Source organism: Papaver somniferum, unplaced genomic scaffold, assembly GCF_003573695.1.
Source record: "Papaver somniferum cultivar HN1 unplaced genomic scaffold, ASM357369v1 unplaced-scaffold_92, whole genome shotgun sequence".
NCBI lineage: Eukaryota > Viridiplantae > Streptophyta > Magnoliopsida > Ranunculales > Papaveraceae > Papaver > Papaver somniferum.
Genome location: NW_020652304.1, coordinates 487934 through 500283, shown reverse-complemented (window position 1 = coordinate 500283; position 12350 = coordinate 487934). Strand labels below are relative to the sequence as shown.

At 35.0% G+C, this 12350-nt stretch overlaps 1 protein-coding gene across 1 annotated transcript; it reads right to left on the bottom strand.

Annotated features, from left to right (window-relative positions):
• Positions 1–1126: 1126 nt before the first annotated feature.
• Positions 1127–1936, bottom strand: LOC113346093 (pleckstrin homology domain-containing protein 1-like). Its single transcript, XM_026589679.1, has one exon. It carries the CDS (start codon positions 1703–1705, stop codon positions 1301–1303), a length of 405 nt encoding a protein of 134 aa, XP_026445464.1. The 5' UTR covers positions 1706–1936; the 3' UTR covers positions 1127–1300.
• Positions 1937–12350: the final 10414 nt, after the last annotated feature.

The window sequence follows — 12350 nt, the reverse complement described above, 5'->3', positions numbered from 1 at the left end:
TATCTCCGTCAACCATTGTTCTTAAACAACCAAATATAGATAAAAAAACAGAACCTTTGAGATTAGTATTATCTCAAGCAATCTTCGGGAAAAAAAAAAACCTTTACTTCAACTTCAATTTGAGTACCCGTATCCAAGAGCCTATCCTTGCTCTGATACCAATTGTTTCTCCAAAGCCTGCAGAAGCGTTAGGTTTGCACTACTACGAGGTATCTCAATATCGCCAAGAACACAATCTCAAACACAAGAAGAACAAGTATTTAACGAGGTTTAATCCTCGGGAAGGAATACACAATTTTATATATCACCGTATAGGTCGGAATATACAAAGCCTTTAGACGAGAAGAAGGGAACTCTTACTAAGTTCTGGTGTGTCATCTCTAGTTCTCTCTATGGCTATTTATACACATCAATAGGAGTGGATACATTCCTTAACAAGGAATACTTTCCTACAAGTATAGGGTTTCCTAATCTTAGCTCTAAGAACAAACTTCTTAAGCTTCTATACTTAGGACACAAGTACTTGGTTTCCTTAGTCAACTAGATTTCCTAATTTAGTCCTTGACCATCCTACCAACAGCTCTTACCTCATTGACCACCTCTGTATTAAATTTAATTCTAAATCTACTTCATTTGTTACTTAGATTTGAGATTTCGAATTTACTTCATTGACCAACAATAGATTTGAGATTCTGAATTGACTTTGACGACCATTTTATAGATTTGAGATTTCGAATTTACTTCATTATCTCAAGTCTACCTTGTTCCGCGGGACAGCAGTTGAGATCATACGAAAAACTCGTGTCACACAGTCTGTGTGTATTTTTAATCTATTCTCTTTAAACCATAAAAGAAAGACGTAAAAAACAACCAAGGAAAAGACCTAATCCAAGGGGAAAAAATCCAAATTCCCACCGGCAATTGTGATGTCAAAATCCATCACCTCTTAATGGGAATCGTGTCAATTCAATCAATAGAAACTGAATAAGAATCCATCTGCATCGAAATCTTTTACCAAAAAAAATTTTGGTTCAATGTTTATCAAAAATATCATATTCGCCAGTTCTAAAATCAATCAATTTAATAATACGAATACCATGCAAACAGACATGCAATTAATTGAAAATACTTAAAAATCAACATCTGAAATTCAAAAAACAGTGACCAAGTCACAAACAAGAATCAAATTCTTCGAATTACAAAAACATGAAAAACCCCTAATTTACAAATTTTCATTAATCCACATCTACAAATTTCTATCTCTATACAAAAAAAAAAAAACCTAATTATCATCGTTCAATCAATAATTACCGATCAAAGAAGGAGAATGTTGAATGATGGATCTCCCAATAGAACTAATCCATTCGTTCTTCTCTTTCAAAGAATCAGCAAGAAAATACAGAGTATCATAATCATAACTATTCGTAATAATCTGGAAAGGAAAATCCTGATTGAAGATAATACCCTGAGCACATTTAACAGCAAGACAATTAGCACCAACAGATATAACACCGCGAGGTTTAATATCCGGCGAGTTTACATTTGAATATTTAAATTTCCCCTGTTTCAACACAAACCAGCGACGCCTCCATGTTTTTATGTATTCGCCTTGTTTCGTTAACCAACCGCACTTCTCTGGGTTGGTCCAGTATTCGACGCCATCGTAATCTTCTTCTGCTGTATATGATCTCTGTATCGCTTCCATCGCTGCTTGTCATATCAAACTCACCATCTTGATCCTCGTGTTCTTTATTTTTAATTAGAGATTTGTTCTTCTTTATGAGATATGGATGGATTTTGTAGTAGTGTCAAAAAGAGAGATAGAAAGAAGTTTTTGTCGTCTGAAAAGAGAGGCTGGAACTTATTGGATCTTTATGCGAGCGCGCAGGTAGGGTTTTTGTTTTTCTGTTTTTTTTTTTTTGTTTTCTACTCTCAAGCTTTTTCTCAATTTGCGGAGAGTCTAAATAGAGGACGATAAGCATGTGCTGTTTTAAATATGTAGCAGTTGAGTATGTGGATGGTGAAGTTGAGGCACATATTTTTCTTGGTACGTAAACCAGGGGCTGAGGTTGGACGGCAGGTTGACTTCATTGTTTTTTACCGGATTACCTCTGCCAATGTCAATAAGGTGCTCACTAAGCGAACTTTTTTCTTTTGTTTTCCTTTTTTTTGTTTTCCGAAAAGGAGGAACGATAAGTCATGTGCTACCTTAATGAAAAGATGGGGAAGAGAATTGATTACGGTTGCATTTCGGAATTGGAATTCTGGATTGTTTAAAAGGGTTCTAAAATTTTTCCATGTTCGGTATTTGGTAATAGCAAATCTATTAGTACAATAAGTAGAGATATGAACTATTTGAGCTATTCCTATATATGCTTTAGAGTTTATGCAACTGTTAAAGGTTTGAATCAAAATTTTCACTAATCTCCAATCCATATTCTCTAGCTTTCGTATACATTCCCCCAATCAGGATACGGTGTTCAAACTGTCTGGAGGAAAATGTGTGGGACCCAATTAACCCGAAATAGGACGAAGCAGCTTCCCATCTACCGGTTCCATATACCATCTAAATACACCCCTATGTGTCATGGATCCCAGTTGTAGATGGGAAATGGTGGGTCTTGGAGAGCTTTCGGAGGACCAATAGGGGGTGGGCACATAGGCCGGGTATTTTTTTGGATATAAAACCGGTAGATGAGAAATATTGTCGGAAATAAAATGGAGCTTGTTTTGCAGAAGCTATACCGAGCAGTAATGCTAAATACACAAGGATATAATCGCGTGGATTTTCCCGGTAGAGAAAAAAATGTGGTGGATCCCATTATAAAAGCTGTCCCTGTTAACTCCACGGTGGACTCCACCCAAAATTTCTCCGTACCAAGTGAAAGTTTTCTTTTTGAAGCCATGTTTGATAACATGAAAACAATATCATCGAAAATGTATTGCATGTGATTAATATTCCGGAGAAGGCAAAAAATATTTTCCGTTTTTTCTTTATGAAATAAACACGCATTGAAAATTACGGAAGAAACATTAGATTGTTATCATTCCATTTATTTTGGAACCAATTAATTGTTGTGAAACCATTTTATATTCCTAAAATTTATAGAAATAACAATAAACTTTTTGATGTATTAGCTAACTTATCCTCCCTCATTACATGTTTCTTAATAGGATTTTGTTACCTTGTGCATCCATACACAAGATAAGAGCCAATCATTGGTATGGAAAAGTGTAAAAACTAAATACAAGAGAGATAATGGTTTTTTACATTGAAGACTGCATTTGTAGAGAGAGAAATTCAAAAATCCATGGATATTTGCATTCTCCGATGCAAAGAACCATTCTCTTTCTTGTATTTTATTAGTTTTTACAATTTTCCATGTCAATAATTGGCTTTTATCTTGTGCATGGATGCATAAGATAACAAAACCCTCTCTAGTATAGTAATATGAGAATGGACAAAAGAAAAAAACTGTAGATAACGAAAGCTTTTTATAAAGTAGCTTTGCTTTTGGGTTTAAAGCATAAAAATCTTTTCCGTTCCATTTATAACATTGTTATTATCATTAAGGAAAGATAGATTGTCATTTCCATAATCTCTGGGCCATCTCACTGCTTCACGATAGGCTCTTGCCTCTGCTTCTGTGAGCCATCTGGGAATCGATGCACTTTCGTGAGCCACCTGAAAATTCATAAATGTAACCTTCATTATTCATCATGATTAAACCATAAGCAAGATTTCCATATTTTTTCTGAAAAGATGCATCAAAGTAAATGTAAGTATAATCTTCTTGATAAACTGAATCAACACAATTATAACTAAGATGAGTATGATTGCAGATATTATTATGCTTATGATATTTTTTCTAGACTTTTATGAATTTTAATAAAACATGAATGTTTTTTTAAGGATGATTTGTCAAGTCTTTTGGATTGGGATGAACTTTATCGAAAACTACTCTCCATTTGTATTTTTATATGGACCAAAGAACATAGGCATAGTATTCTCTATAGTTTATTTAAAGTAGCGGCCTTGTAAAAAACAGAGGTCATAGAAAGCCCCTCTAGATTGCTTCAGAAAAGACACATTATCTAAAGGCTCGAAATTTCATGAAATTGAGTTTAAAAAGTACTTTCGACCACGTTTTTTGTAAATAGGCACACAATGTCATGGAAATAAATTTGTATCCAAACGATAGAAAACACATTATTTCCATAAAAAGATGGCTAATTTCATGGAATTCAATCATATCGAACACATCCTTACTCAAACAGATAAAACATCTATAACTCACTATTCTTAATATAAACCTTTAAAAAAAATTATCAACCTTGTGGGACACATGAGTTTGTAAACAACCTTCTTACCACAAGCCGACGAAAGTTAATCTTATAACGGAAGGACATGGTTATAGCTTTTCAAATGGTGAATACAAATATCTCATATGTGGCATCACTTTTAAAACATGCTCTCGGAGTAACATCTTAATTGTTAGGAGAAAAAAGTTTTATCTCCAGCAACCCATAAAGTTTGTTATCCTTTTTAACTTATTTGTAGGCACAATTGGTAAAAATTTATTCATATTTTTGTTTTTAAATTAATTGTATTAACAAAAGTATGACTAGACATCATCTTAATTAGTGAACATTAAAAACTAGAGGATGTCAACTTTTTTCGGTTTACCATATCATCCTCACATGAGCGGGAAAGGATTTTTCAAAAATAAGATTGTGGATCCTACGTGGATTAAAGAAACTCTTATACTTTTAAACATTCTATCATATAAAAAAAATTTAAAAAAATTGCTGGTGGACCAAAACTGTTTGCTCACATGAGATGCTTTTCTGGTGGGTTACATGACTTTCTTATGGACTTAAAATTTTAGGGATGTTTTGTAACGATCGCAAAAAGAACCAAGCAAACCAAACTGGAGCCTTTGGCCTCAAACAAGTTTGGTAAGCTAGAAATGAAACCCAAGATATTATCCACGAGCGCATGTCCAACGCCACCATTCAGATAGGTTTCGACGCTTGAAGTCTCATTTCAGTGCTTCTTATCAGTCAATTTCGGCCGACTGTTGGCTCTTTTTATTCATTCCACGCTCTTATGAACCTTGTGGGCACTTGAGCCTCGAGCCGCCTTTTTTTGGATATTTTCATGCCATCTGAATAAGCTTCTCCCCAATCGATTTTACCCCAAGTTTATTGTGTGGATTCTCATTCCTAACTCAATCATCGTGTGTTCGCAGGCCTACCGCAACATACACATCTCCGTCGTCTGTATCTCCCGACTATGTTGACTTTTAGTATAACCCAATTTTCCGCACCATATGACATCACCAATCAGATCATCGTCTGATCAAACTTATTTCCTTTGAGATTTTTTGGGATTTTTCTGTCAAACAAGTTGCTAGTTGATTATCATTATTTCGTCCACCTCACCCCAATCATATGGCTAAAATCCTCGTCAATTCCATCACCTTGGATCATCGATCCCAAATATTATAAGGAGTCTTTCCTAGGAATTAATGCCCGTCTAATCAGATATCCCCTTTATCGGACCTAATACCACTTGATTCATATTTCATATACTCAGTTCTAATCCCCTCGATTCCAAAGTTCGCCTCCACAACTCCAGTTGCCTATCGACCTCGGTCATACTCTTTCCAATTAGCACCATATCATCAATCCATCACTAGCGCAAGATATTAGGGCTCAAGGCCAACCCTTGATGCAGTCCTATCTTGATAGGGAAGTCGTTAGTCATGGAAGTTTTCCATTCGGCTGATGAAAACATAGCTAGAGTGGATAATCTATATAGTACTTGGTTTGATTCTTTTCCTGTGGAGATTAGAGCTCATTTAAAAATGGATGCTTCTCATGTTAACAGTTGATTCCCCTTAATAATAAATTTCTTCGTTTCAGAAAAAAAAATACTTAATGAGATTAATTCCACATTACACACTATATCAAATAGCCAAAAAACGAAATTGATGGATTAGCAAACAAAGCAGTAGACAAAAGCTAGTTATGAACGTTCTGGAATGCAATATAGACCTATTGTCACATCTTTTTGAACCAAAGTGTGATAGTTGACTCTTTAGAGCAACTCCAATGGGCACATCAAACAAGAAGATTTGATGATTATACACCTACAGTAGGGCTAGCAAACCTTTAGAACGGATGAGCAAACCCTCAAATAAAAGGTTTTATTCATCGCTTCTCAGATTAAGTCGATCGACTCAATTTGAAACGATCGGTGCATACTGACCCGAGTCTCAGTTCTAACAGTGCCGAGTATCGTCCCATATTGAGATGATAAGTTCCTATTGAGCAGATAACGACTATTTACATCCGACGACTACTAATCCACTCACCATAAATTCAGATGATTTCAACTTCAAACTCACACTTTCTCCACCTTCTACGCATAGAACATTCTTATAATTCATCTTCAATCTCTCCTTCAACACCCACAAAAATTTATAGTTTTACCTCAGTCACACCTTCTACACCACCTTATAATTTCACTATATTATCTGTAAAACAAATTTTTGAAGAAAATGGAAAGTCAAGCAAATACACAAAATACTGCATCGCAAAGAGTTCGCGGTATGAAGTTCATTTTGGAGGAAGATAAAGCTATCTATAAAGGTTATGTAGCATTTACGCTTGATTCAATCAATGAGGTTTAACAACCATATGCAACGCTTTTGGGAAATATTTTTTAAATAATTCTGTCAGTAAACCGGGAATCCAAAAGACCGTGAAGCTACCGGGTTATCACAGTGTTTTAGTGCAATCAAAAAAGATATGGACAGTTGGGTTGCTTTGATGATGCAGATGAAATGAAAAGGGGGAAGTGATGATACTCTTGTCGATCTGATAAGTTGCACTAACATACTGTTTAATTTATTTTTAAATCTTTTACCAATTTGTTGCAAAATGCTAATTTATATAATGTTGAACTACAGCAACGAAAAACGAGAGAGAGATTGCAAAAAGAAAAAAAACAGAAATTATAGTTTCAAGCACAAAGCATGCTTCTACATCCTCAGAAATATCAAGCAATACAACCCTGATTTGTTGGATGGGTATGATGTACCAAAGGAATCTCCTTATGAGACCGGTGGATCCCAACATGGTTCTCTAAGTTCTCTTTATTCTTCACCAGAAACAAATTCACACCCTCACCTCGACGCTGGTGCATCAGTACATGGCAATTGTAATTTGAATGTTAGTGGAAAGGATAATGTATGGGAGGAAGTCGGTGTGAAAAAAATACAAAAGGCTTAGAAAGGAAGTTCAAGATACTTCACAATCATCAACTTCAGCTTCATCAGAGTTCAACCTTCAAGATTATTTTGAAAAACAAGAAAAAAATGACAAGGATAAACTAGTCATGCCTAATAAAATGACTTCAGAAATGAACAAAGGTCGTAAGGAAATTGAAAAGAATATTTTTAATGCACACATGCGAGGAATCATGGGAATGGACACTTCGAAGATGAATCAGACATAACTTCGTTTTTGGAAAGATGAATTTGATACACTCGAAGCACAGAAGGCCCAGCAATGATCACCAGCAACTGACGAGTCTTTTTGTGGGAAGAAGACGACCATGAGGAGGATATCAATAATGCCATTACATTGGCATAGATTTTAAAATTCATGACTTTAGTTGTTATTTTAACTTGTTATGTGTAATCCTATTAGTTTTAGTTTCAATTTAATCCTTATTTGAAATTTAAATTATCAGAGTACTCAAATCAAACTATCGAAATCAGAGTACACAAATCAAATTACACACACAAAAAAACACTAAATCCTATGAGAGTTTCTTCTTCCAAAATCATTCCACAAGTGAGCAGCGAGATCCTCCCTTAGTCTTAAATGTGAACCTCTGTGTTGAATTCTCTCTTCCACCATTCTGTAATCACTTGCGGGTTGAACATCTTTCCTCAAATCTTTATCTGGATAATGAACTCAGGTTTTATCCCGTCGAGTTTCCTATCATATTGTGCAAAATGATGCAGGTGAGCATAATCTTATTCATTTCTATTGGTTTATACGAACGATATGGTCCGCGAATTATATGGAACTTTCTCTTCAAATTCCAAATACTCGTTCGACATCCTACCTAAACGCTATCTGTCTTTTATTAAACAACCATTTAGCACGGACGTATTCTCCGTTTACAGGTATCTCATCCTAAGCTTGAACTAAAGTTGACCATGCTCCGCCAGAAAATACCCCATGTTATAGTGATTGTTATTGATGGTAAAATTGGCATCTAGAGCATTTTCATACTTCAATTCTTCGAGCAAAGGTGATTTGTGTAAGATATTACAACCCGGAAGTCCAAAAAAAAACATGCCATATCCTATCCAACACGAAAATTAGCATTGCGTTAGTTTTGGATCTCTTATCGTCTGAATCTGCATCCATTTGATCCAGCTGCTGCATGAACGCTCCTTGGTGATGGAAAAATGTTTCCGCTAATAATTGAGTTTCTTCATTCTGCATTTCAGGATCCATAATGAATGAAAAATGAAAAGAAGAGAGATTTAAAGAATTGGGAAAAAAATTGTATAATAGAGAATGAAATGTAGTTGAGGGTGTTTATAGGAGTAGAACTAAACATAGTCGTTGGGGCAAGTTGAATAATAGTCATTGTCGAACCATACAAGACGGTCGGCTTTCACTGGAATGAGTGTCGGCTCAACTTGATGCGAGCCTCGGACCTGGTTGAGTCGACCGGCCTTATATGATGCGCTCAGCTTATGCAGACTCGATGAACAATTTTCCCACTGCACAAAACCCATTTTACCCATCACCTAGCACCACAAACAACTTTATTTGCATCGTCAATTGGAGTTGCTCATATGTATAACATACCAGTGTGCGGTTCCTTTCTGGTGTAAAACCACAAGTTTATTCTATTTTTGATGCAACCTTAAGTCTATCCACACCACACAATTTATTTACACTCTGTTTGAACAATGGACACATGCAAAGACGTACGGAACTCTTTACATTCAGCCGTCTTAATTTCAAAATCGTAAATCTCAACGCCCTCCATGATTATCATTGCACAAATAACATCAGCGAATCTTTTTTCAGAATTTAATACTAGCAAATCTTGCCTCCACAGTGAAAGGGTACGTATTTCATGGTTTCGGACATGATTAAGTCGCTTCAAATATGCCCGCAACTCTTCGTTCTTCACAACGTTGTTTCACATAGAAGAAAAGAAACGAAAAACAAATAAAGTGACCTGTGATGATAATTAGCGAAATCCCTTTTCAAGCGAGTGAAAAAAGTTTAAAAACTAAAACAACCTAAACAGCCTTTGCTTATTTGAAAAGGAAACAACGCTTCACTAGCATTTTATAAACCCCCCATAAATGGATTAGTATTATATTATTTTGTTTCATAATCTTATTCAATAACCATTTCAACTCAAGTGTGGCATTTCAAAGAGAGTGATGATTTTTGTATAAGCGACTAAGTTTTTGTTTTCTTTTCTGAAACTGGCGTGGAGACTAAGTGTTGTCTTGTAATGGCAAACGATGGATATGCCAAACACATTCGAACGCCTGCAATACTAAGCTTCAACATATCCTTTAACATATTCCAAAGGGTGCAGTACTAGCTGAAGCATTTGTACTCCCTTATTTGTAGTTCAATGGCAAGAAAACAAAATGAATGAGTGATTAGAAAAATAATATTTTCAAATGGTTTATTTAAGAAATAAATTTGGTTTTGTATTTTTAATAAAAGAAAATGTTTTGGTCATTTATTGATAGGGATGGGTGACTTCTTTTGGCCAAAGACAGTTGACGAAAACTATCAAAGTTTGATGACAAAACTGATGACCCGAATCTACAAGTGCTTTTGTTTTTGTTCTTGTTTTTTTGTTGTTGTGTTGCATCCAAGTTTTAAACATCAGTGCTAGGGTGTACCAATTGTGGATCACCTTCCGTCCATCACACGATTTGATAGAGGTAAGTTTTTTTTGAACCCTGAGTAGGACCTCAAAACAACAAATTTTCGGGATGTAAATGATGAACACGCACCAAATCTAATATATACATCACAAAAGATAGACAGATTATAATGAAAGCATAATCGGGATACTCTCATAAATTAGGGATACTAAGAAAAAAAAGAAAACATTACGAAGTAATTTGAAGAGCCCCTCGTTTAACTAATTTCTGTAATGGTTAATTACCCTGAAGTATTCCCGAATGTGTTAACATTAAATTTTAGATTTAGATTTTATCTTTTTAAGTGTTAGTTATAGAATATAAAGATTCCAGTGAGGAATTTGATTATGGGATATCCACATCTCACCAAATAGAAGGTGCTGAATGACTCCCTATTACAAACTTTTGTAGAGATATAAATTTTCATCCATGAAAAATCCCAAATTCAACTCTAAGTCAACCACAAGGGTGTGGCCAGAAAAAAAAACCCAACAACACTTGAAAACATTATTAGACACGGAAACACCTGACATTTTATTTCTATCTGAAACTAAATCTCAAAGGAGTTTAGTAAAGAGAATTTTAAATTACTTCTCTAATACCCACATTCTAGACGCAGATGGCATAGCTGGGGGACTTGTAATTGCTTGGGTGGATGGATCACATTTTGAAGTTGTTAAATGAAATCTAAATATGATAAACATCATAGTAAAAAATAATTTATATTCAAAGGAATGGTTGCTTACTTGTTTTTATAGCTCACTAAAACATGATATGAAACTTGAAATAATGGGATATCTAGAGAATATAGCACAAAGAGTAAATTAAAACTCAATGCTATGGTTAGTTATTGGTGATCTTAACATAATCTTCAATAGTTTGGAAAAGGAAAGAGGCCTTCCTTTTGACAAACAAAAAATTGAGCCAATAATGAACCTAATACAAAGAACAGGTCTAGAGGACCTGGGTTTCAAAGGAAACATATTCACTTGGAGTAATAAAAGAGAGGGATTGGATAGTATAAAGAAGAGGCTAGATAGATCCTTAGACAATGCTCAATGGAGTTTAGAATTTCAGGAAGCATCCCTTCAAAATTTGGTGGCAATTGGCTCAGACCATGGGTCAATTTTCCTTTCTCTGAAATCCTATTATGCTCATCTTTCAAGTTTTATGACACATAGCTTAAATAAACTACTTGTATAGAAGTTATAAAAAATCTTGGGTTGTTAATACAAGTAATCATGTCTTAGATCTTATCGAAAACATCTCCACTTTAAGTAACAACCTTAGTACTTGGAAAAGCGATGTCTTTGGAAAACCAAATAATAAAATAAAGACAATCTTAAAAAAATGCAAGCTCGTCAACGCTATTAGACCAGTCGAGAGACGACTAAGCCGTTAATGATTCAATTAATTAGAGACGAGAGTTAATTAATAGGAATTAATCTAACGATAATTTAGATACGAAACTAGTACCATTGAATAGGTCTCAAAAAGTTAGGTGAAATGGACTACTCGAAATGTCATTCGGTTACCGGACGAAGAAGATATCATCGGATGAGTATGAAGGGAAAAATGGTAATTTTGATTTGGCAGACTTGGGTTTCCCTTATCCGTTCGTGGGGGCCTTTATATTTTTGTTGGTCTAATCACCAACACTGGATCGAAGAGAATTCATTATTCTCTTATCTTTCTCTTTCTTCTTCTTCTTCTATTTTCATCTTCTCTGTTCTTTCTTTTTTCCTCTGTCGAATTCAATCCAAAGGATTGAGTAAAATCTTGTGAGAAGTTCATAGGAAGTTTGTTAGATTGTTCGATTGGAGATGAAGGTGATGGTGTTGTGGTTTATTTAGATAGGGAGAAGAAGAACTAGTTATTGTTGTAAACTGAATTTAGGGTTTGGTCTGTGCAAAACTAATCCCCACACCTTACGCGTGATACTAGTTTGCGTGCTAGAGTCGATTCTCCTTTAACCTTTGGTTTTCTTCTTCTAAAACCAGGTTAATGACTTAAAGACTTCATTGGGATTGTGAATCTAGACCGATACTACTTTTCTCATAGTTGTGTGATCTGATCTTGCATCTTCTATCGTACGAGTACAATCATATTGATTGGCTTGAGATTGATATCTCTGATAGGCAAGATATAAAAAGTAATCACAAACATCTTCGTCTCATTGTTTTTGATTCCACAATATCTTGTTTCGCTACCATACGATTAATATTGTTGTGAGGTGATTGATAACTCTAGGCTGTTCTTCGGGAATATAAGATTGGATTATCAATTGGTTCCTGTTCACCTTGATTTATCAAAATACGCAACAAAACTCGTAGGTATATTCGTGGGATACGGGTTTAT

What these genes read in the sequence shown, in the direction of transcription:
- LOC113346093 (XM_026589679.1), bottom strand. Translation starts at nt 1,705, where the DNA reads ATGGAAGCGATACAGAGATCATATACAGCAGAAGAAGATTACGATGGC.